Source organism: Eleutherodactylus coqui, chromosome 3, assembly GCF_035609145.1.
Source record: "Eleutherodactylus coqui strain aEleCoq1 chromosome 3, aEleCoq1.hap1, whole genome shotgun sequence".
Lineage (NCBI taxonomy): Eukaryota > Metazoa > Chordata > Amphibia > Anura > Eleutherodactylidae > Eleutherodactylus > Eleutherodactylus coqui.
The window spans coordinates 219,861,847-219,888,411 of NC_089839.1; the positions used below are offsets into that span (position 1 = coordinate 219,861,847).

A 26,565-nucleotide genomic window follows, 5' to 3' on the forward strand; every position below is an offset into this window, starting at 1 on the left:
ATAGGGAGCAGTATTATAGTAGTTATATTCTTGTACATAGGGAGCAGTATTATAGTAGTTATATTCTTGTACATAGGGTACAGTATTATAGTAGTTATATTCTTGTACATAGGGGCAGTATTATAGTAGTTATATTCTTGTACATAAGGGGCAGTATTATAGTAGTTATATTCTTGTACATAGGGGGGTAGTATTATAGTAGTTATATTCTTGTACATAGTGAACAGTATTATAGTAGTTATATTCTTGTACATAGGGGGCAGTATTATAGTAGTTATATTCTTCTACATAGGGAGTAGTATTATAGTAGTTATATTCTTGCACATAGGGGGCAGTATTACAGTAGTTATATACTTGTACATAGGGAGCAGTATTATAGTAGCTATAGTCTGGTACATAGGGAGCAGTATTATAGTAGTTATATTCTTGTACATAGGGGACAGTATTATAATAGTTATATTCTTGTACATAGGGAGCAGTATTATAGTAGTTATATTCTTGTACATAGGGAGCAGTATTATAGTCGTTATATTCTTGTACATAGGGAGCAGTATTATAGTAGTTATATTCTTGTACATAGGAGGCAGTATTATAGTAGCTATACTCTTGTACATAGGAGGCAGTATTATAATAGTTATATTCTTGTACATAGGAGGCAGTATTATAGTAGTTATATCCTTGTACATAGGGGGCAGTATTATAGTAGTTATATTCTTGTACATATGAGCAGTATTATAGTAGTTATATTCTTGTACATAGGGGGCAGTATTATAGTAGTTATATTCCTGTACATAAGGGTCAGTATTATAGTAGTTATATTCTTGTACATAGAGGGCAGTATTATAGTAGTTGTATTCTTGTACATAGAGTGCAGTATTATTGCAGTTATATACTTGTACATAGGAGGCAGTATTACAGTAGTTATATTCTTGTACATATGAGCAGTATTATAGTAGTTATATTCTTGTACATAGGGAGCAGTATTATAGTCGTTATATTCTTGTACATAGGAGGCAGTATTATAGTAGTTATACTCTTGTACATAGGAGGCAGTATTATAATAGTTATATTCTTGTACATAGGAGGCAGTATTATAGTAGTTATATTCTTGTACATAGGGGGCAGTATTATAGTAGTTATATTCTTGTACATATGAGCAGTATTATAGTAGTTATATTCTTGTACATAGGAGGCAGTATTATACTAGTTATATTCCTGTACATAAGGGGCAGTATTATAGTAGTTATATTCTTGTACATAAAGGGCAGCATTATAGTAGTTGTATTCTTGTCTATAGAGTGCAGTATTATTGTAGTTATATACTTGTACATAGGAGGCAGTATTATAGTAGTTATATTCTTGTACATATGAGCAGTATTATAGTAGTTATATTCTTGTACATAGGGGGCAGTATTATAGTAGTTATATTCCTGTACATAAGGGGCAGTATTATTGTAGTTATATTCTTGTACATAACGGCAGTATTATAGTAGTTATAATCTTGTACATAGGGGGCAGTATTATAGTAGTTATATACTTGTACATAGGAGGCAGTATTATAGTAGTTTTATTTGTGTACATAGGAGGCAGTACTATAGTAGTTATATTCTTGTACATAGGGGGTAGTATTATAATAGTTATATTCTTGTGCATAGGAGGCAGTATTATAGTAGTTATATTCTTGTACATAGGAGGCAGTATTATAGTAGTTTTATTCTTGTACATAGGAGGCAGTATTATAATAGTTATATTCTTGTACATAGGGGGTAGTATTATAATAGTTATATTCTTGTACATAGGAGGCAGTATTATAGTAGTTATATTCTTGAACATAGGAGGCAGTATTATAGTAGTTACATTCTTGTGCATAGGAGCAGTATTATAGTAGTTATATTCTTGTACATAGGGAGTAGTATTATAGTAGTTATATTCTTGCACATAGGGGGCAGTATTACAATAGTTATATACTTGTACATAGGGGGCAGTATTATAGTAGTTATATTCTTGTACATAGGGGGGCAGTATTATAGTAGTTATATTCTTGTACATAGGGAGCAGTATTATTGTAGCTATAGTCTGGTACATAGGGAGCAGTATTATAGTAGTTATATTCTTGTACATAGGGGACAGTATTATAATAGTTATATTCTTGTACATAGGGGGCATTATTATAGTAGTTATATTCTTCTACATAGGGAGCAGTATTATAGTAGTTATATTCTTGTACATAGGGAACAGTATTATAGTAGTTATATTCTTGTACATAGGTGGCAGTATTATAGTAGTTATATTCTTGTACATAGGGAGCAGTATTATAATAGTTATATTCTTGTACATAGGGTTCAGTTTTATAGTAGTTATATTCTTGTACATAGGGGCAGTATTATAGCAGTTATATTCTTGTACATAGGGGGCAGTATTATAGTAGTTATATTCTTGTACATAGGGGGGCAGTATTATAGTAGTTATATTCTTGTACATAGGGAGCAGTATTATAGTAGCTATAGTCTGGTACATAGGGGGCAGTATTATAATAGTTATATTCTTGTACATAGGGAACAGTATTATAATAATTATATTCTTGTACATAGGGGGGCAGTATTATAGTAGTTATATTCTTGTACTTAGGGAGCAGTATTATAGTAGTTATATTCTTGTACATAGGGGCAGTATTATAGTAGTTTTATTCTTGTACGTAGGGAGCAGTATTATAGTAGTTATATTGTTGTACATAGGGAGCAGTATTGTAGTAGTTATATTCTTGTACATAGCAGCAGTATTATAGTAGTTATATTCTTGTACATAGGGGGGCAGTATTATAGTAGTTATATTCTTGTACATAGGGGGCAGTATTATAGTAGTTATATTCTTGTACATAGGGGGCAGTATTATAGTAGTTATATTCTTGTACATAGGGGGCAGTATTATAGTAGTTATATTCTTGTACGTAGGGGCAGTATTATAGTAGTTATATTCTTGTACATAGGAGCAGTATTATAGTAGTTAAATTCTTGTACATAGGAGGCAGTATTATAGTAGTTATATTCTTGTACATAGCAGCAGTATTATAGTAGTTATATTATTGTACATAGGGGGCAGTATTATAGTAGTTATATTCTTGTACATAGGGGCAGTAATATAGTAGTTATATTCTTGTACATAGGGGGCAGTATTATAGTAGTTATAGTTTTGTACATTGCGTCATCGTGTCAAGCATGATGTGATCAGACTCCGCTCCCCGCCTTATAGGGGAGCTTCAGAGCGTTACGCCTGCGCCTCCCGCTGTTCCCATGGACAAGCAGCGCCAGAGAGAAGGCAGAAGACAGACCGCAGCTCGCGGTGGAAGAAATGCAGGCCGGATGAACCGCCCGAGCCAGCGTTTTGGGAGACGATTCTACCGAAGGGAGGACCGACTTCCTGACCTCTGATCCCAGTAGGTGTCCTGCTGGAAAATTCCCAGCTCCTCTCTGCGATCCTGCCTCCTGGCAGGACAGGAAAACACTGAGGAAGGGCGTCCTGCCCACGGCCGTAGCGAGATCCTGCGGCAGATCTCCACAGCGGGAGTCACTGCTGGGGAGCAGGGGAGAGCTGATGGCTCTCCGCGGTGAGCCTAACGGAGGAGAATCGCAGCAATTCACAGCATGCTGTCATTTAAATCCCGTGAGCGGAGAATCACTATGATTCTTTGCTCGTGGACAGGGCTGCTGCGCTTTCCATAGTAAGTCTATGGAAAGCATTCACTGTGTTCCCCGCAGCCAGATTATTACGACAGGGAACGCAGTGAAAATTCGCCCATGGACAGGAGGCCGAAGGTGGGAGAGGGGGGAGCTTTTAAACCTCTCTGTGTGTTCCTGCCCTATCAGGAGGAGGTGATCTCAGGGGTGCTGTCGTGGAGACGAAAATGTATTGCCCTTGCATCTGTGTGCAATGAGATTTTTTATTTTTGTGGGCCATACTGAATAATAGCAGATATCACCAAAAATAAATAAATTATAATTATATGATATGTAGTGATGCTGCAATGGTCCTGACTCTTCAGTTGATAGGATATGCACACAATATAACGGACACATCGGCTACTGTCGCATAGAGAAGGATTTTTCATTGGCCACTTGTTTGCTTTATTGCAGTCTATATCTCACATCAGGCAGTATATAATAGGTCAGATGACATGGCGTCAGCAGTTGTAATACTGAATCAGTTGCAGTCTCTTTGGGGAGTCTCTGGATGTCTGGTTTGGATTTATTCAACGCCTTTCATGAATTCTAAAAATTCTGTTGAGAGAAAGAGGAAAAATGTGATTCCACCCAAGTACATGCAGATCGCTCGGTGATGGTTGGTCCATCATGTTGGAATTCTGAGATCTACGATATGTAGTCAGTAAGGATCTCACCGTCGTAATCAATTCTGCCGTCGTTATTTTTGTCCCCATCTCTCATCAGTTCCTCAATGTCGTCCTCGGTTATGGTTTCACCGGTCGCTTGCAGCATGATTTTCAGCTCGTCGAGATCAATGTATCCATCAGCATTTCTGCAGAGAGTGAAGATCTGGTTATACTGACACATTCCTTTTCCCCATCGCGTCTTGCAGAAATAAAGGCCCAACAACCTGCCCCAGGCTTGTTATTAACATATAATAGTGCAGATACTTTACTGTTCTGTGATATCATGTCTTAAGGCCCATTTAGACACAAAGATGATCGCTCAAAAGATGGCTCTTGAGCGATCATTTTGCATAAACTACTAATTGGCACTAATACCTTTTAGTACTAATTAGTAGCATGTGAGCCATTGGGAGCTGGGACCACCTGCTGTTCACTGAATACATTCTCTTTGTTCTGCTGTGCTGATTACAGCTGAGACAATGCAATCAGCTGTTATGAGCGCTCCGTGGGCAAAACACAGCATGTGGTCCGTCTTATCAGCTGTGACAAATTTCATGCTGAACTGAAATCCATCGTTTGGCAGAAAACTGAAGGTTTGGGCACATTTACCCACAACGATCAACGCTCAAAAAGATGGCTTTTGAGCGAATTTTGAGTGATAATCGTTGTGTCTAAATGGGCCTTTATGCTCCTGTTACAACCAGAGCTGCATTCATCATTCTTCTGGTTTCTTGCTAGGTTACAGTTTGCAAAACCTTACTGCCCCTTGCTGGTCCAATGTCATGCCAGTATATTTGGTATTGCAATGTACCAGAGTGCACAGCCCTGTGGGATCTTGACCAGGCTTTTACACTATGCTGGCACACATCCTGTATCAACTAGTTGAATTTTGACTCCAGCTCTGGATGGGATTGGAATGCAAGAACTGAATGTAGCTCTAGCTGCGACTAGAATACAGGAGCTGGGATGCAGCTCTTGATGTGAATGGAGCATACAAAATAAATGCAGACACAGATTTCTCTGAAGTTTAACTACGTGACCACAATACGCCTTTTTACTGACCCCATTAATGGGCTTAAAACCTGCACATAGATCTTTTTAAAGCGGTGGCCTGGCTGACTACTGACAGCCAGGCTCCTGTTCTAACCCCTAGGAATGGAAAATCCTCAAATCCTGGCAGTTTAACCACTTACATACCACAATCATTAGCCATTATTACCCACTGGCACCGCACAGTGTGATCGCAAGGTACCAATAGGTTCCCATAGCAGTCAGAAGCCTGACAAAGACCTTCCTGTTTGCCATGCAACTCATCCTATTAGGCCTCACCTCCTGCAGAGTATCATAGGCTTAGTAGAATGCATTACAGAAGTAATCAGTGTACTATCCTTGCAATCGAACAATCACATCTTCAAATTCAGAAAAGTTTCATTGAAAGGAGGGGAAAAAAATGTAAAGACCTGCAACACGTAATACATATTACCATATTTGTAACAGCCCAAACAATGAAAATATTTTGTTATTTATCTTGTATGGCGAGAACCGTAAAGTAGTAATTCCAGAATTGCCATTTTCCTTTTATTCGCCTCCAAAAAAAGTAATAGAAAAGCAGCCCAAAAGTAACATGTACTTCAAAATAGTACCAATAAAAACTACAATGCTTCCTGAAAAAAAACAAGCTCTGACGGAGCTCTGTTGCTAGAAAAGTAAAAATGTTCTGGGTCTTAGGGCTTATTCACAGGAGCGTGTATCGGCCGCCGTTTTTAAGGCTCTCTGCCTCTTTCCTCGACCAGCTGTTTGCAATGAGAGGAGGCAGGACAGGGGCGGAGCTTAGCTCTGCCCCAAGCATTGCTGGCTGTGGACAAGGGGCGTGGAGGTGTTTAGCTCCGCCCCTACCTATTGCAAAAAGACAGAGGGGAGGAGAGAGGCAGAGAGCCGGTAAGGAGGAGACAGCTCAGATGGTAGCGTATATCGGACGACCGTGAAAACAGCGGCCGATATACGCTACTGTGAATAAGCCCTTAGAATGTGGCGATGCAGAGTCAATTATTTTCTTTAGCTAATTCATTTTTATTGTGGAAAAATAGTAAAAAAAATAAAATGTCCATTAACTTAGTACCTCATTAATCGTGCTGATCGAGATAGGAAAGTTATGTTATCTGTACAGAAAACACATAAGCCCTCATACGGATGGCTATTTCAACAAGTTGTAGCTCTTAGGCCTCAGGTCCACGGACATAATTGAATTGTGGAATCCGCGCAGATGATCCGCAGTTCAATATGCGCATGGACATTTATTGGGCATTTGCAGGTAATTTTTCCTGGAGTGCGAGTTGCACGCGCGGAAAAAATATGCCACCTGCTCCATTTTGTGCGGTTTCTGGCACAAACGGCTTCAATTGAAGTTAATGGAAGGTGTCCGATCTACGGCACAGCCGCAGCTGACACTGTGGTCGTGCTGCAGATCCGCGGGAAAGCAGGACATTTTTTTTAAAGTATGGTGCATGCATGCGGCACACCGCCGGCACGCCCAAACGCATGTGCTGTGCAGAAGAAAGAAGATCAAGCGACGGAGGAGACCCATGCAGCATCCAGACAGGTGAGAAAATGTCATTTTTGCCCTTCTGGCTGCAGACATGGCTGGAATCCGCTGCGGGATTCTGCACTGCGAATCCATGCGTGCCGGGAGACATGAGGCCTTACAATTAGAGATGAGCGAGCATACTCGCTGAGGACAAATACTCGAGCAAGTATTGTCCTTAGCGAGTACCTGCCCGCTCGCGAGAAAAGATTCGGCACCCGAATCTTTTCTCACGAGCAGGCAGGTACTCGCTAAGGACAATACTCGCTCGAGTATTTGTCCTTAGCAAGTATGCTCGCTCATCTCTACTTACAATGCTATGATAAAAATTGCTTGGTCCTTCAGGCAGAAAATAAGCTGGTCACCAAAGGGTTAACGATTAGAGATGAGCGAACACCAAAATGTTCGGGTGTTCGTTATTCGGAACGAACTTCCCGCGATGCTCGAGGGTTCGTTTCGAACAACGAACCCCATTGAAGTCAATGGGCGACCAGAACATTTTTGTATTTCGCCGATGCTCGCTAAGGTTTTCATGTGTGAAAATCTGGGCAATTCAGGAAAGTGATGGGAATGACACAGTGACGGATAGGGCAGGCGAGGGGCTACGTGTTGGGCTGCATCTCAAGTTCACAGGTCCCACTATTAAGCCACAATACCGGCAAGAGTGGGCCCCCCCCCCTCCCAACAACTTTTACTTCTGAAAAGCCCTCATTAGCATGGCATACCTTTGCTAAGCACCACACTACCTCCAACAAAGCACAATCACTGCCTGCATGACACTCCACTGACACTTCTCCTGGGTTACATGCTGCCCAACCGCCCCCCCCTCCCCCCCCACAGCGCACACCAAAGTGTCCCTGGGCAGCCTTCAGCTGCCCTCATGCCACACCACGCTCATGTCTATTTAGAATTGCGTCTGCCATGACGAGGGACCGCAGGCACACACTGCAGAGGTTGGCACGGCTAGGCAGCGACCCTCTTTAAAAGTGGCGGAGCGATAGCCCACAATGCTGTACAGAAGCAATGAGAAATAGAATCCTGTGCCACCGCCATCAGGAGCTGCACACGTGGGCATAGCAATGGGGAACCTATGTGCCACACACTATTCATTCTGTCAAGGTGTCTGCATGCCCCAGTCAGACCGGGCTTTTTAATTCATAGACACAGGCAGGTACAACTCCCTATTGTGAAGTCCCTGTCGACCCACAGCATGGGTGGCTCCCTGGAACCCACCGGCGGTACACAGAAATATCCCATTGCATTGCCCAACACAGCTGAGGTAGTAATGTCGTGCTTAATGCAGGTGGGCTTCGGCCCACACTGCATGCCCCAGTCTGACTGGGGTTCTTTATAAGTGTACAGATGTAGTAAAAACTCCGTGTGCACCTACAGCATGGGTGGGTGCCAGGAAGCCACCGGCGGTACATAGAAATATCCCATTGCATTGCCCAACACAGCTGAGGTAGTAATGTTGTGCTTAACCCTTTCCAATCCAATTTGTATATGGTTTTCCTAGGGGGCTTACTCTTTTTCTGCCGTTATACAACGGCGCTATATGCTGGCTAAAGCCAGTACTGCATGAGCTGACACGTAGGATAGGCTCCGACAGCAGAGAGGCTGGCAATATACAGTAAGAGAACCCCGACGGACGTCTACCAACAACGGAGCTGTACAGCCTTAAACCCTAATGTCTTCACAGGTCACACAGTGGACTGGAAAGGGTTAATGCAGGTGGGTTTCGGCCCACACTGCATGCCCCAGTCAGACTGGGGTTCTTTACAAGTGGACACATGTAGGTTAAACTCCCTGTGGACCCACTGCCTGGGTGGGTGCCAGGAAGCCACCGGCGGTACATAGAAATATCCCATTGCATTGCCCAACACAGCTGAGGTAGTAATGTCGTGCGTAATACAGGTGGGCTTCGGCCCACACTGCATGCCCCAGTCAGACGGGTTCTTTAGAAGTGTACAGATGTATTAAAAACTCAGTGTGCACCTACAGCATGGGTGGCTCCCTGGAACCCACCGGCGGTACATAAAAATATCCCATTGCATTGCCCAACACAGCTGAGGTAACGTCAGCTGTAATGCAGGTGGGCTAAAAATTAATTTGATTACACTGTAGGCGAGGGCCCACAAAAATTGCTGTATCAACAGTACTAATGTACATCCCAAAAATTGGCCATGGCCAGCCAAGAGGGCAGGTGAAACCCATTAATCGCTTTGGTTAATGTGGCTTAAGTGGTAACTAGGCCTGGAGGCAGCCCAGTGTAACGAAAAATTGGTTCAAGTTAAAGTTCCAATGCTTTTAAGCGCATTGAAACTTATAAAAATTGTTCTGAAAAATTATTTGAGTGAGCCTTGTGGCCCTAAGAAAAATTGCCCGTTCAGCGTGATTACGTGAGGTTTCAGGAGGAGGAGCAGGAGGAGGAGGAGGAGGAATATTAGACACAGATTGATGAAGCAGAAATGTCCCCGTTTTGGATGGTGAGAGAGAACGTAGCTTCCATCCGCGGGTGCAGCCTACGTATTGCTTACGTATCGCTGCTGTCCGCTGGTGGAGAACAGAAGTCTGGGGAAATCCAGCCTTTGTTCATCTTGATGAGTGTTAGCCTGTCGGCACTGTCGGTTGACAAGCGGCTACGCTTATCTGTGATGATTCCCCCAGCCGCACTAAACACCCTCTCCGACAACACGCTAGCCGCAGGACAAGCAAGCACCTCCAGGGCATACAGCGCTAGTTCAGGCCACATGTCCAGCTTCGACACCCAGTAGTTGTAGGGGGCAGAGGCGTCACCAAGGATGGTCGTGCGATCCGCTACGTACTCCCTCACCATCCTTTTACAGTGCTCCCGCCGACTCAGCCGTGACTGGGGAGCGGTGACACAGTCTTGGTGGGGAGCCATAAAGCTGGCCAGGCCCTTAAAGACTGTTGCACTGCCTGGGATGTACATGCTGCTCGATCTACGCACATCCCCTGCTACCTTGCCCTCGGTACTGCGCCTTCTGCCACTAGCGCTGTCGGCTGGGAATTTTACCATCAGCTTGTCCGCAAGGGTCCTGTGGTATAGCAACACTCTCGAACCCCTTTCCTCTTCGGGAATCAGAGTGGGCAGGTTCTCCTTATACCGTGGATCGAGCAGTGTGTACACCCAGTAATCCGTAGTGGCCAGAATGCGTGCAACGCGAGGGTCACGAGAAAGGCATCCTAACATGAAGTCAGCCATGTGTGCCAGGGTACCTGTACGCAACACATGGCTGTCTTCACTAGGAAGATCACTTTCAGGATCCTCCTCCTCCTCCTCCTCCTCCTCAGGCCATACACGCTGAAAGGATGACAGGCAATCAGCCGGTGTACCGTCAGCAGCGGCCCAAGCTGTCTCTTCCCCCTCCTCCTCATCCTCCTCATGCTCCTCCTCCTCCTCCTGTACGCGCTGAGAAATAGACAGGAGGGTGCCCTGACTATCCAGCGGCATACTGTCTTCCCCCGCCCCCGTTTCCGAGCGCAAAGCAGCTGCCTTTATGGTTTGCAGGGAATTTCTCAAGATGCATAGCAGAGGAATGGTGACGCTAATGATTGTAGCATCGCCGCTCACCACCTGGGTAGACTCCTCAAAATTACCAAGGACATGGCAGATGTCTGCCAACCAGGCCCACTCTTCTGAAAGGAATTGAGGAGGCTGACTCCCACTGCGCCGCCCATGTTGGAGTTGGTATTCGACTATAGCTCTACGTTGTTCATAGAGCCTGGCCAACATGTGGAGCGTAGAGTTCCACCGTGTGGGCACGTCGCACAGCAGTCGGTGCACTGGCAGCTTAAAGTGATGTTGCAGGGTGCGCAGGGTGGCAGCGTCCGTGTGGGACTTGCGGAAATGTGCGCAGAGCCGGCGCGCCTTTACGAGCAGGTCTGACAAGCGTGGGTAGCTTTTCAGAAACCGCTGAACCACCAAATTAACGACGTGGGCCAGGCATGGCACGTGCGTGAGGCTGCCAAGCTGCAGAGCCGCCACCAGGTTACGCCCGTTGTCACACACGACCATGCCCGGTTGGAGGCTCAGCGGCGCAAGCCAGCGGTCGGTCTGCTCTGTCAGACCCTGCAGCAGTTCGTGGGCCGTGTGCCTCTTATCGCCTAAGCTGAGTAGTTTCAGCACGGCCTGCTGACGCTTGCCCACCGCTGTGCTGCCACACCGCGCGACACCGACTGCTGGCGACATGCTGCTGCTAACACATCTTGATTGCGAGACAGAGGAGGAGGAGGAGGAGGAGGAGGGTGCTTTAGTGGAGGAAGCATACACCTCCGCAGATACCAGCACCGAGCTGGGGCCCGCAATTCTGGGGGTGGGTAGGACGTCAGTGGTCCCAGGCTCTGACTCTGTCCCAGCCTCCACTAAATTCACCCAATGTGCCGTCAGGGAGATGTAGTGGCCCTGCCCGCCTGTGCTTGTCCACGTGTCCGTAGTTAAGTGGACCGTGGCAGTAACCGCGTTGGTGAGGGCGCGCACAATGTTGCGGGAGACGTGGTCGTGCAGGGCTGGGACGGCACATCGGGAAAAGTAGTGGCGACTGGGAACTGAGTAGCGTGGGGCCGCCGCCTCCATGATACTTTTGAAGGACTCAGTTTCCACAACCCTATACGGCAGCATCTCAAGGCTGATGAATTTTGCTATGCGGACGGTTAACGTTTGAGCGTGCGGGTGCGTGGCGGCGTACTTGCGCTTGCGCTCGAACACTTGCGCAAGCGACGGCTGAACGGTGCGCTGAACTACACTGCTGGATGGGGCCGAGGACAGCGGAGATGAGGGTGTGGGTGCAGGCCATGAGGCGGTAGTGCCTGTGTCCTGAGAGGGGGGTTGCATCTCAGTGGCAGGTTGGGGCACAGGGGGAGAGGCAGGGGTGCAAACCGGAGGCGGTGAACGGCCTTCGTCCCACCTTGTGGGGTGCTTGGCCATCATATGTCTGCGCATGGTGGTGGTGGTGAGGCTGTTGGTGTTGGCTCCCCGGCTGAGCTTTGCGCAACAAAGGTTGCACACCACTGTTCGTCGGTCGTCAGGCGTCTCTGTGAAAAACTGCCAGACCTTAGAGCACCTCGGCCTCTGCAGGGTGGCATGGCGCGAGGGGGCGCTTTGGGAAACACTTGGTGGATTATTCGGTCTGGCCCTGCCTCTACCCTTGGCCCTGGCCACCGCACTGCCTCTTGCAACCTGCCCTGCTGATGCCCTTGACTCCCCCTCTGAAGACCTGTCCTCCTGAGTAAGCGTTGCACACCAGGTGGGGTCAGTCACCTCATCGTCCTGCTGCTCTTCCTCCGAATCCTCTGTGCGCTGCTCCCTTGGACTTACTGCCCTTACTACTACCTCACTGCAAGACAACTGTGTCTGATCGTCATCGTCCTCCTCACCCACAGAAAGTTGTTGAGACAGTTGGCGGAAGTCCCCAGCCTCTTCCCTCGGACCCCGGGAACTTTCGAATGGTTGGGCATCAGTGACGATAAACTCCTCTGGTGGGAGAGGAACCGCTGCTGCCCAATCTAAGCAGGGGCCCGAGAACAGTTCCTGGGAGTGTTCCCGCTCCTGAGCAGGTGTCATTGTAGTGGAGTGAGGAGGCTGGGAGGAAGGAGGAGCAGCAGACAGAGGATTCGGATTTGCAGCAGTGGACGGCGCAGAACTGCGTGTTGACGATAGGTTGCTCGAAGCACTTTCTGCCATCCAGGACAGGACCTGCTCACACTGCTCATTTTCTAATAACCGTCTCCCGCGTGGACCCATTAATTGGGCGATGAATGTGGGGACGCCAGAAACGTGCCTCTCTCCTAATCGCGCAGCAGTCGGCTGCGACACACCGGGATCAGGAGCTCGGCCTGTGCCCACACCCTGACTTGGCCCTCCGCGTCCTCGGCCGCGTCCACGTCCTCTAGGCCTACCCCTACCCCTCAGCATGCTGTATTACCAGTGATTTGATTTCACAGGCAGGAAATAAATTGGCGCAAGACTGCAGGCCAAATATAATTTTTTCCCTTTTTGGAAAACGAAAGGCCCCACTGCCTCTAGTGAATGAATAATCTAAGTTTAATAACTGTGCTGTGTCCCTGCTAATGTGTCACAGAACGTGAGGGTAGCAGAGTTATTATAACTCTTGGAGAGCAGGTATTTTTTTCCCAATTAAGGAAAGCAAATGGCGAAGCCAGCAGTAAAGCGTAGCTGGGTGCGTCTGATTTAGCAATGTTGTTCAAGCAGCTCACACGTGTCCACCGCCCTTAGGACGGACAGAGGCTGGACAAATAGATTTGTTTTCAGTTTTTTTCCACCAAAAGGCAGCACTGCGTATATTCAATGAACATGAGAAGTTTAATAACTGTGCTGTGTCCCTGCTTATGTGTCACAGAACGTGAGGGTAGCAGAGTTATTATAACTCTGGCAGAGCAGGTATTTTTTTTCCCAATTAAGGAAAGCAAATGGCGAAGCCAGCAGTAAAGCGTAGCTGGGTGCGTCTGATTTAGCAATGTTGTTCAAGCAGCTCACACGTGTCCACCGCCCTTAGGACGGACAGAGGCTGGACAAATAGATTTGTTTTCAGTTTTTTTCCACCAAAAGGCAGCACTGCGTATATTCAATGAACATGAGAAGTTTAATAACTGTGCTGTGTCCCTGCTTATGTGTCACAGAACGTGAGGGTAGCAGAGTTATTATAACTCTTGGAGAGCAGGTATTTTTTTCCCAATTAAGGAAAGCAAATGGCGAAGCCAGCAGTAAAGCGTAGCTGGGTGCGTCTGATTTAGCAATGTTGTTCAAGCAGCTCACACGTGTCCACCGCCCTTAGGACGGACAGAGGCTGGACAAATAGATTTGTTTTCAGTTTTTTTCCACCAAAAGGCAGCACTGCGTATATTCAATGAACATGAGAAGTTTAATAACTGTGCTGTGTCCCTGCTTATGTGTCACAGAACGTGAGGGTAGCAGAGTTATTATAACTCTTGGAGAGCAGGTATTTTTTTCCCAATTAAGGAAAGCAAATGGCGAAGCCAGCAGTAAAGCGTAGCTGGGTGCGTCTGATTTAGCAATGTTGTTCAAGCAGCTCACACGTGTCCACCGCCCTTAGGACGGACAGAGGCTGGACAAATAGATTTGTTTTCAGTTTTTTTCCACCAAAAGGCAGCACTGCGTATATTCAATGAACATGAGAAGTTTAATAACTGTGCTGTGTCCCTGCTTATGTGTCACAGAACGTGAGGGTAGCAGAGTTATTATAACTCTTGGAGAGCAGGTATTTTTTTCCCAATTAAGGAAAGCAAATGGCGAAGCCAGCAGTAAAGCGTAGCTGGGTGCGTCTGATTTAGCAATGTTGTTCAAGCAGCTCACACGTGTCCACCGCCCTTAGGACGGACAGAGGCTGGACAAATAGATTTGTTTTCAGTTTTTTTCCACCAAAAGGCAGCACTGCGTATATTCTATGAATAATAACTGTGTTGTGGCCCTGCCTATACAATTCTTTCCCTGCAGTATCAATGGAGGGTGGAATGCTCTGCAGAGGCGATTTTGAGAAGCAAAAAAAAATGCAGCACAGCTAACAGCAGCCTGGACAGTACTGCACACGGATAAATATGGCCCTAGAAAGGACCGTTGAGGTTCTTGAAGGCTACACTCACTCCTAACACTCTCCCTGCCTATGCAGCACTTCTGTCCCTAATGCCAGGTGCAACGGTCTGCAGAGGCGATTTTGAGGAAAAAAAATTTGCCACTGCTAACAGCAGCCAACACACAGCTATCAGTGGCCCTAATAAGGACCTTTGGGGGGTCTTGAAGCCTACACTAACTACCAATTCTTTCCCTACAGCAGCTCCGGTACAAACAGCACTGTCCCTCATCTAACTCACACCGCATCTGAGGCGAACCGCGGGAGGGGCCGACTTTTATGTTCGGGTGACACCTGATCTCCCCAGCCACTCACAGCAGGGGGGTGGTATAGGGCTTGAACGTCACAGGGGGAAGTTGTAATGCCTTCCCTGTCTTTCAATTGGCCAGAAAAGCGCGCTAACGTCTCAGGGAAGGAAGTGAAAATAACCAGAACACCGCATGGTGTTCGTTACGAATAACGAACATCCCGAACACCCTAATATTCGCACGAATATCAAGCTCGGACGAACGCGTTCGCTCATCTCTATTAACGATTGATGATCCAATCACAACATGTGTTGTAACATAAGAAATGTGAATGCTGCTCTGGATGTGACCAGAGCATAAGACATGATGTAACTCGGGATAGTTACTGCAAACTTCTTTCAACCTATAATATAAGTTGCAAAGCCTCATCACTTGAAGGGTAGCACGTTTTTTGCAGCGATGTCGGATACATTACTATGACCATCCTTCGTCACTTACTTGTCAAACATGCGGAAAAGATCTGATAACTCCTCCTCAGTTTTTCCTTTACTGTCGTCTTTCATACATCGGACCATCATGACCAGGAACTCATCGAAGTCTACCGTGCCACTTCCTGTAGAGAGGAACCCAGGCAGAGAGCAATATTATAGACAAGCTAATGATTGCAAACTGCAACTCTCCAGGTAAGACAACACTACAACTCCCAGCATGCCCCCTGGCAAGCTGTATGCTGAAAGTTGCAGTGTTGCTGCAGATAGAGAGTTATAAGTTGGAGGTTGCTGTTCTGCATTGCTAGCAAGGAGGGAACTGCAGCAGAATTCTCCTTTGCCAATAAACTTTAAGGACCATCCTCCAAACACATTGAATTCCTTTATTTCTTAAGGCCCATATAGACACAATGATTATCGCTCAAAAGATGTCTTTTGAGTAATTGTTGTGTCATTTACAGCGCAAGATGATCGCTCAAACGTTGAGCGATCACCTTGCGCTCCGAGTGGAGGATGTAGAAGACAAGTGGCGATGCTTGTCTTCTGCATCCAGTTGTTCCCCGCTCGGAGTGCCCGGCTGTAATACAGCCGAGCGCTGCGAGTGGAAGATGCAGAAAACAAGCCAGTTGTCCCTACTTGTCTTCTGCATCCAGCTGTTCCCCGCTCGCAGCGCTCAGCTGTTATACAGCAGAGCGCTGCGAGCGGTGGATACAGAAGACAAGCGGGGTAGCTCCGCTTGTCTTCTGCATTCAGCTGTTCTCTGCTCGGAGAACCCAGCTGTTATACAGCTAAGCGCTCCGAGCGGGTTATGGAGAACAGAGCTGGATGGCTCTGTTTTTCATACCCAGCCTGTCATCAGGGAGCAAGATACCGCTGAAACAATAGTATCAGCTGTATCCTGCTGTGAATTCCTGATAAGGCTCATAGTTGCCTTTCAGCACGCTGAAAGACAATGATGAGCGACAGCTTAATGAAAACTGCATGATGTCAGTGCAGTTAGACACAACGATTATCACTCAAAAGACGGCTTATGAGCGAATTTTGAGCATTAATTTTTGTGTCTAAATGGGCCTTAGAAAACCCATTTGAAAGCAAATTTGTGGATTCTGAACACTTGCTTCACTTGTACGGATAAGAATATCATTATACTCCACTCACACTCAAACCTGCAGTCACAACTGTGCTATCCTGAATTTATCAATATTTTACTGGGACCGTTCCACCACGGTTGAGCTGAGATCCAGGATCTTGTAGCTCTTTGACTCTCACTGCTGACCCCTTGTGGTTTAGTGTCTACACAGGCGATGTTCTGCTGTGCTGAGCTACATGTTGGGTGTTGTATTCTACTCATATGGCAGAATTATGACTGCAGCTCTGGATTGGACTGGGGTATAAAACTTGATCTGGAATGCCTAAGGTAATTCTATCTGTAAGAGCAGAAATAGTAAGCAAGGAGCAAGTAGAAACCTCACCATCCTCATCCACCTCATCTATCATCTCTTGCAGCTCCTCAGGGGTGGGGTTCTGCCCCAGCATTCTCATCACTTTACCCAGCTCCTTTGTACTGATGCACCCATCCTCTGCGTCTTGTACAAAAATATCAAAAGCGGCTCTGAATTCTGGGGGGACAAAAAACAAAACAAACACTTTTCATCAGCTGACAACTTTGTGAATCAGTAGGCAATTATAGGGTTAAATCTTAGACATTCATGGTGTATTCCATTGCACTCTGTGGACTCCTCTTTTCCCTAAGAGGTGTCTGGCAGCCGCTTATCTCCCTCTCTAGATATGACATGCTTAGTATGTTATTTGGGGAAACAAAGACTGATTACTACAAGTACAGAACTAGGAAGTGTTACCATAGGGTCACAGAAGCTCTACTCACAAGAAGCTGTAACTTCAACTTCTGTTAGGTAAACAGTAACACATGTATAAAATCTAAAGGGCACTATATGACCCTTTAAATAAAATGTAATTTTGTTTCAACTCCTTACCATTTCCAAGATCACTGCTTGCTGTTAAATTGTAACATTATCTCAAACATTCTGGACTCCAGACTGACACATTCTAACAGCCTATCAGGAGACAGATTTGTGCACCTCTCAGAGGATTGCCTAGACTGGATACACATACACTTATTGTAAATAAATAAATAAAATCATTCCCTAGAAGAAGTTGTCGCTTTCCTAGAGTTGTGGGGTGATTAGATGAACGGTCTTGTCACCTGAGACCCTAAAAGTGGTTTCCCCCTTGGCCTATAAAAGGCTCTCGGAGGCTCCTTATGTGTAATGACCTCTTCTTCCGCTTGTGTGGAGCTTGTTGACCACTAGACGCCTCTACGATGCAGAGAAGAGATGTCACCCCGTTACCAGAGTCTTAGAGGGGCGCATTATTGGCATTATCAGTTACAGGAAATGTGGAGCGATATGTCTCAGGATACAATACAGAACCTGTATGCCTCCATGCCCACATGTATAACATCTAGTATCCAAGCTAGAGGTGGCGCAACAGGGTACTAGAACCTTCACACACATCTGTATCACATCTTGTATCCAAGCTAGAGGTGGTACAACAGAGTACTAGAGCCTTCATGCCCACCCGTATCACATTTTGTATCCAAGCTAGAGGTGGTACAACAAGTTACTAGATGCTCCACGCCCGCCTGTATCACATATTGTATCCAAGCTAGAGGTGGCCCAAAAGGGAACTAGAGCCTCCGCACACACCTGTATCACATTTTGTATCCAAGCTAGAGGCGGTACAACAGGGCACTAGAGCCTGCATGCCCGGCTGTATCACATCTTGTATCCAAGATAGGTGGGGATAGGAGGGATGTTACTGGTTTCACACAGGCGATAAAATCGCACAATGCGCGAGCAAGTAAAAACGCAGAATTAATTTAAAAAACCAATGATTTTCAATGGTTTCCTTCACAGTAGTGATGTTTTCACCGATGTGATGTTGCCACAATCTTTCTACAATGTGCATATATATATATTTTTTAAAATCTCCCATGTCTCCAAATTGTCAAAGACGCGATTTTTTTACGGTAAAATCGGCGATCGGCCATGTGGAATGTACCTTAAGATACATTCATATATTTGATTTTATCGCCCGTGTGAAACCACCCTAAGGGCCTATTCACACGGGCATATATCAGCCAGGTTTTCACGCCACGGCCGATATACGCTGCTCATCTGATGCATTGGTTTACAATGCATAAGTGCTTATCTCCGCAGCAGTCGGGCGATTTCACATTGGCGGCGGCAGCTGCATTAACTTCGCCCCTTGCCGCTGTTTGCATTGGGAGGGGCGGGGTGGAGCTAAGCCTCACCCCTATTCTACTTTTGCCAATGCAAACAGCGAGGAAAAAAAAAATGCCTGTCTGACTGAGCCATTAGTGCATCTTGCAGAATATTCCTCTCACCTGAAAGCGCACTAATTCTGTGGCAGATCTGCATATAGAACACACTTTTTTTGCGGCAGATGTTTCCACCATGCGTCAAAGCACCCCTAGTCTGCTGGAGCAGAAGAAAGTGCACAAGAAAAACACCTCAACATTTGTTTGTTTTCACAACATTTACCGTTTTTTTGTTCATCTGTAAGTTGTTCAACCTGAAAAAGACAAAGCAAGAAATAAGAGAAAGACGAGATAATTCTTTGCGCCATCACATAGCTCTAGTCTCCTTATAACTAACAGCGGACACAGAGCAGCCAATCACATCTCATACTCTGAAAAAAAACAGGCTGCCATTTGCACCAATTTTTTTATTAGCGCAGTTTTCATGTATGACACCCATTGTAACAAACCCTAATTAGGCCTCATGTCCACGGGCAAAAGAAGAATTAAAATCCGCAGCGGATTTTAACTCTTCTCCCGCGCGTGGATCCGCACCCCATAGGGATGCATTGACCACCCGCGGGTAGATAAATACCCGCGGATGGTCAATAAAAGTGATTTAAAAAAAAATGGAGCATGAAAAAATCTTCACCATGCTCCATTTTCGTGCGGGTCTCCTGCGGGGACGGCTCCCGCGGGCTTCTATTGAAGCCTATGGAAGCCGTCCGGATCCGCGGGAGACCTAAAATAGGAATTTAAAAGAATTTACCCATCCGGAGCGGACCGGGAAGGTCTTCTCTTCCTCACGGCCGCATCTTTCTTGCTTCGGCTCGGCGGATGTGCCCGGCGCATGCGCCCGGCACGTCGGCGACGTGCCGCAGCCGTGACGAATTCATCCGCCGGCCGAAAAAGAAGATCCGGCCGTGAGGAAGAGAAGACCCTCCCGGCCCGCTCCGGATGGGTAAATTCTTTTAAATTCCTATTTTCAGCGCTCATGTCCGCGGGGCAGGAGGGACCCGCTGCAGATTCTACATGGAGAATCCGGAGCGGGCCGGATTTTCCCCGTGGACATGAGGCCTAAGGCCTCATGCATATGGCACGTGCGGATTCCGCACGCGGATTTCCATCGTGGAAGACCTGCGAGTCAGTGCGGAAGTAATTTTTAAATACTTGCCAGCGAGTGCACGATTATTCGCGTGGGGGGAATAATTTAAAAAATATATATATATATATATATATATATATATGTCACAAGCCCAAAGTGACTACCTTCCCCCTCCTCCCAACTTCCCTGCTTGGTCTCCAAGCAACCAGAGAGGTATCTACCTACAAATCCACAACGCATCCGCAATTGAATTGCGCTTGTTTCCATATAGATCAATGGAGCCCATCCGTGGTAAAATGAAGCGTGCTGCGATTTCTTTTCTGCATGTGGAATCCACAAATCAAATCCGCATGTGTGCGACTAGTACAGCGGATCTAATGCACGGGTGCCGATCGCAGATTCCACGAATCAATTCCGCCGTGTGCATGAGGCTTAAGAGTAGTTTCATACGAATGATCGCGATATCGCCTCGAGAAAAATTACAGCATAATTGCATATGTGCTCATGCGATATCTGAGCATCAGTGATACTTTTTCTTGGAAAAACATCCCATCGCTGCTGCCCGTGATTTTCTCATGCAGTAGACAAGAATTGGAGTTTCTAATGTTAAAAACGCTTTGCACAAAAATCACAAGTTTGTGTGTTGCGATAAAACGAAGGCCCCATAGGGAAATATGGGCAATAAAAAAAAAAATCGCAGAAACATAGGCAGGCAGCGATTTCTAAATCTCGAAACATCGCAGGAGTGAATGAAACCATTGGAAAGCATGGGTTTCATAATTTTGCGCTTTCACGGTGTGCAAAAATATTGCGTGATTTTATCACCCGTGTGAAAATGGCCCCAGGGTACCTTTACAGGAGACAACTGGAACGCGCAGCAGCTGGGAATCATTCCCGCCCGCCTCCATTCATAGTAAACAAGAGTCACATTGAATGGCTCCTGTTTACACGGTTTTTTTTTTTACTTCAGGTGACTCCGACCGGTGAGCATGTTCCTGCCCAGTGCCCTGTCGGAGGACGCGTCAACATGGGACAATCATTGCCCAAATTTGATGTTTGCCCTGAAAATTTGGGAGATAATTGCCCTGTGTAAAAGCTACCTTCCACTGTTCGCAGGACTGTAGCCTTTGGATGTAAACCAGGGTCCCTATTCTGCAACAGCAAGCAGAGATCTTGAAAATGGTGAGGAATTTAAATTTGTCAGAAGATCAATCAAATGATCCCCACGGCTCAGGACTATTTCTGACTCCATGATGCAGGACGGAGGAGACCAAGATAAAGCACTTTGTTCCCAGCGCTGGCATCAGCCCCAACAGCCTTTATCTCCTCAGTCACAGCCAGAGCTACAAGTGACACCAAATATAGCTCCGAGGGCGCATTACCTTATGTAGTCAGGACCCCCAGTACTGCCAGAGACCCCTGTACGATTAACAGACTAGGATATGGCAGTGATGTCACTGCTGATCTCTAGTGAATGATAGGCGTCATTCTCAGTGATGTCACCCCTGATCTCTAGTGAATGATAGGCGTCATTCTCAGTGATGTCATTGCTGATCTCTAGTGAATGATAGGCAGCATTCTCAGTGATGTCACCGCTGATCTCTAGTGAATGATAGGCAGCATTCTCAGTGATGTCATTGCTGATCTCTAGTGAATGATAGGCGTCATTCCCAGTGATGTCACCGCTGCTCTGTAATGATAGGCGGTATGCTCAGCGAGATCAGCGCCACTCTGGTGTATGTACTTGTTATTTTGGGAATCTGAAAAGTCCATTCTCACTGCAGTAAATCAAGGGTTAACAGTGAAGTGTAGAATATTCCATTTTTGGAAGTGAACGCTCAGTGGGAATAATTCCCATAATCCTCTGTGTGGTTTATTTCAGGCGCTGATTGTGTTGGGGATTTGCTGTAGAATAGACAGGTGGGTGATAATCTGCAGCTCCATTGTCCCCGATATGGTTACTATATATAGTGAGGGGATTCACACGACCTCACGGCAAAAATGTGAGCAAATATTTTCGGTGTCTGTTTCTCCTCCTCGCCTACAGCTTCGGGTCCAGCCGTTTCTGTGCGACGATGAATATGGCCCCATCTACGGTCAGGAGCCATTGACACAGGAGGACTATTGGACCTCATTTATCAAGTCCGTCTAACAGCAAGATGGCCTTGTTGCTCACAGCAACCTATCAGAGTCCAGCTTTCATTTCTGAAACTGCTGAGGTAATACGAAAGCTGGCTGTAATTGGTTGCTATGGGCAACAAGGATGTCTTACTGTTCTAATATACCTCATTTATCCAAGCTGTCTAACAGTAAGATGTGCTTGTTGCCCATAGCAACCAATCACAGCGCAGCTTTCATTTTACCCCATCAAATTCAGAAATAAAAGCTGAGCTGTGATTGGTTGCTGTGAGCAACAAGGACATCTTACTGGTAGCTTTGATTAATGAGACCCATCTTCAGTTTATGAATTCAGTAGAGACATCTTTGGAGTGTGGGGCGCTCCGTACCTCACACCTCGGCTATCTAGGTCACTTGTTCTCAGTGAAGTGCTGGATTATGGTTGAGGTGCGACAATAGGAACCTCCCCAAATATTCAGGATACCCGTCACACGCTACCTCACTGCTTCTACAGGGAGATTTCTTTCAACCTTGTTCAGAGTGCAAATACGTTGCGCTGAAGTGTGCGCTCTTCTGAAGGCGCCCTTATATGCTTATTTTTCACAAGCGTGATATGTGGTGCAAAAAGCCCGTTGATTTCTATTGGCCACTCAGACCTGCGATTTTTTCCTACATGCATAAAAAAAACAAAAAACGCAGCATGTCCGATTTATAGGCTATTCGGACTTAACATATGCAGCATATACACAAGTACATATGTATATGTGGTGTTTGCGTATTTTAAGCACATGAAAAATACATGCGTAATACGCAGGACACGTACGCCCATTTGAGAAAGGACCTTTCACATGAGACAGAATTAGTCCGCATGTATATTTCTGCGCCACAATGTTATCCCTATGGGGCTTGCATTCCGCACGTCTTTACTTCTGCTGCAGAAACTTGGCCCGATGCCACGCTTGCCAACGTGCATGTTTCATTCATTGCATCACTTTTGTACAACTGCGACGCTTAGGCACGCGTTTCACTCGCATCATAGGACCACACGTGTTCCCTATTGATTTGGGCATGCGAGCGCAGGCGATGTCCTTAAAGTTCCCATTGAAAACAATGGGCGATGCGTTCCGTCAAAAGAATTAAGTTAATCTTAGTGTGAGTTTTGCGCGTCTTGCAACGCTCGAGATTCTCGCCCATGTGACTGTAGCTGAAGTCTTCTGAAACATTTGTGTGAGATGTCAGACATCCAACTTGCCCTTTGCGGACCAGACCCATCCTCTGGAGTGTGAGGGATCATAGGGGCTGAAGATGTAGGCGCACGCTGCGCAAGTATCTAGATACGAAAAGCCTCAGGATAAACACAGATGGAGACACAACTTGTCATGAGTTGGTTTGGTATGTTTGTGGCGTCTCTGGACACGTTCCCCCAATAATTGTCTCACACTGTAACGATTTGGCAGTAAAATAGCGCAGTTCACATCCCTAATGTGTGCGACACACCTGGAGGTCCACAGCAAGGAGGTAAGTCTGATGAATGGCAATAATAATCTCTAGCAGACTGTCTAGTCCATTTATAAGGCCACCTGCACACGGGCGGATTTGAATTGCAGAATCCGGAGCGGGCAACCGTGTGCGTGTGTGTGTGATGGGGGAGGGGGGGGGGGTCTGCAGACTTTAGCTGCAGAATTACGTCTCCTGTATGTTAGAAATCCGTATCAACAATTCTTCTTTCCGCAGCAGTATTTAATATTACGGTTTTGAAGTAACGACACGTTCATTTTAACAGGTGCGGAATTCAAGCCTCATAGGGCTAATATTGTGACGCAGAAATGTCCACACGGACTAATTCCATCCCATAAAAAGTCCCTAAGGCTGCTGGAGGCCAAGCCCCTCCCACAATTGCAGTGTAAAATTGAAAATGTATGAATTCTCCAACATACACCAAGACTTGCAACTTTTTCACCAGAATTGTGGTGCAAGTGTGCAAATACGTTTCCTCTTTATGTGTCAGTTCTATAACATTTTTAAGGTCACTGCTTACTGTCAGTAAATTGTAGCATTGCTTCCATGCAAAGGATGAAACTCTGTCCTGACCTCATACTTCTCACAGCTGAGAGATTGTTACAATGTATTCAGTCTAGATACAGTCTTTTGAACTGAAGGGTACTATTACACAGCGCTGCATGTTTCCTGAAATTGCTGGGCAGCACTTGTAAGCTTAGATGCCAGCCGGCAATTAGCACTATTAATAATTGCCACCCGGCAATTGTCAGGAAATTGCGCGCACTCATAAAATAAGTAGCGAAAAGACATCAGACCTCTTTCCTCTCCCGATAGTTTGTTACAATGTATCAGTCCAGAATCCGGGATGCTTACATCACTGAAGATTGTCTAAAGTGGATACATTGTAACAAACTCAGCCGGGAGAGATATAAGGGTGCTATTACTCTAGCGCTAGTCTGAGCCACTAGCGCTCATGGTTTACCAGCAATTAAATGTGAATGTAACCAAAAGTGTTCTGATTCTTTGGCAGCAAGCAGAGATCTTGAAAATGGCGAGGAATTGAAATTCCCTTAGAACTTCTTATTATGATATTAACTCTCTGATGTCATCATCACCGCTATATATTATACTACATTATAATCCCCCATACCCTGCAGGTGTCACTTACTGCTGCTTTGTAGATGTCATCCATGGTGAGGGAGATTGGAGGAAGTGGAGTAGAGATGAATGTTGCAGCCTGAGATGTGAGCAGAGCTTATATGTGAGGGTGGATGGTGCGCTCAGGCTCCAGGTCCCACCCTTATTGGGACACATCAGGGCCCTATTTATACACTCAGCCCAGACCACCCTGTCACTGCATTGTCCTCAGCTCATTCTTATCTCGCTGCGGCCTCAGTGGCACTGGGCATTTGTTCCCTCGTTCAGGCGGCTGTGGTGGCTCACCCTGTTAGCAGATGGGATTCTCTCTCTTGCTTATTTTGCACAAGAAAAACTATGTGAAAAGTGACAAAATAGTACATAAATGGCGCAGGTGATATAAGGCTGCATTTGCACAATCAAGTGTGATTTTGAACATTTTCTGTGCGCTTTAAGAAGATTTTCATGTGTTTTTGTGATTTTTCATGGTATGCGATTGCACAAAAATAAGACATGCAGCATTGTTTTTCGAAACTCGAGACTATTGGTCCACTGAAAACCAGGATGTGTGAATTAACCTATTCAATACAAGTTCTGTCCACCTCTAACTCAGACAGAACTTGTGTATTAAAGGCGCCCACATAAATATACCCAATGCAAATAATAGATTATATTTTCGTGTATCTTGCAATGCACAAAATTTGCACGGTTTTCTCGCCCGTGTAAATGCACCCTTAAGAGCTCATTCACATGGATGTATTTGCACTCCTTGTCAAAAAATGTAGAAGAAGTTGTCATTTTTCTACAAAACTTGGCATGCAGTTACATCTCAGGGCTCCTGCACACTGGTGAGAGCGACATCAGCTGTGATTGACAGCCCAATATCGCCCTCACAATCCATGGGAAACTCCCAAATGCGAGGCGTTTTCATGTGAAAATAGCCTTGCATCACTGCAGAAAATCCCTTCATCCTGTTGCTTTCAATGTCCGCCCCATTGAAAGCAATGGGAGAACATCGCGATCCTCGGCCACTGCTGTGCCGCTGCTGGCACAGAGTTTAGTGATGCTGTGACAGCAATGGCTGAGAATCGCGATGTTCTGCCTTTGTTTTCAATGAGGCTGGCGCTGCTGCCGCTGGCCCCATTGGAAACAATGGCCGATATCGCAAAAATATAAGGACATGTTGCCGGCCCCATTGAGAACAAGGTTTAACCCCTGGATTTGACTTAAGGAATCCCCTGCTGCAGCTGTCACAGTTGCAGCAAGGGATCACGATGTCCCCCCGTTGCTTTTAATGGGGCCAGCTCTGCTGCATCCGACCCCATTGGCAATAATGGGAGAGATCGCAAAAAGATAGGACATGCTGCGATTTATTTTTCACGCAGCATCGCAGGAGTGAAAACATCACAAATGAGAATGAAACCATTAAAATTCATTGGTTTCATAATCGTGCGTTTTCACTCACTCTCACGTTGTAAGAAAATCGACCGATTATCTCACCAGTGTCAAGGCGCCTTCAGTCAGATATACAAATGATTAGAGTTGAGGTGTGATTAGATGAATAGTCTTGTCATCTGAGACCCTAAAAGTGGTTTCCCCCTTGGCCAATAAAGGCTCTCGGAGGCTCCTTGTGTGTAGTGACCTCTTCCGCTTGTGTAGAGCTTGTTGGCCACTAGATGCCTCTACGACGCAGAGAAGAGATGTCACCCCGTTACCAGAGTCTGAGAGGGGCGCATTATTGGGATGTGTGAGAAGCTGGATGGTTAAATCGATTAATTTTCCCCACCGGACCGTTCTGTCCAGACTGTTAGGGGGTGTTGGGACCAGTGGACGTGTGAGGGCACACAAGGTGACCGGGCTCAGGACCCCTCTACAAACCACCAGTAGAAAGGATTGCTTGATCGTCCGACAAGTATGAGCAGCTCCAACTGTTTCATTGTCCACCATCCAGAGACAGGTGGCGCCATCGTTACATGCCCCTGTGTCTGTCGGGACCATTTGCAGGCACTTGGCTTGAGGACATTTTGCCTCCCGGC

The 26,565-nt window shown here is 46.0% G+C and overlaps 1 protein-coding gene across 1 annotated transcript; it reads right to left on the reverse strand.

The window, feature by feature from the left end:
• Positions 1 to 4,085: 4,085 nt before the first annotated feature.
• Positions 4,086 to 24,684, reverse strand: TNNC1 (troponin C1, slow skeletal and cardiac type). The gene is made up of 6 exons (XM_066594683.1): positions 24,561 to 24,684; positions 18,914 to 18,944; positions 16,802 to 16,948; positions 15,340 to 15,454; positions 4,394 to 4,530; positions 4,086 to 4,274 (listed from the first exon to the last, which is right to left on the reverse strand). Exons 1-6 carry the CDS (start codon positions 24,582 to 24,584, stop codon positions 4,243 to 4,245), a joined length of 486 nt encoding a protein of 161 aa, XP_066450780.1. The 5' UTR covers positions 24,585 to 24,684; the 3' UTR covers positions 4,086 to 4,242.
• Between the last annotated feature and the right edge of the window lie 1,881 nt (positions 24,685 to 26,565).

What these genes read in the sequence shown, in the direction of transcription:
- TNNC1 (XM_066594683.1), bottom strand. Translation starts at nt 24,584, where the DNA reads ATGGATGACATCTACAAAGCAGCA. An exon ending in TACAGATGAACAAAAAAACG is followed by an intron (nt 16,949 to 18,913) that starts GTAAATGTTGTG and finishes TTGTCCCCCCAG; the next exon opens with AATTCAGAGCCGCTTTTGAT. An exon ending in CTTTTCCGCATGTTTGACAA is followed by an intron (nt 4,531 to 15,339) that starts GTAAGTGACGAA and finishes CACTCTCTGCAG; the next exon opens with AAATGCTGATGGATACATTG.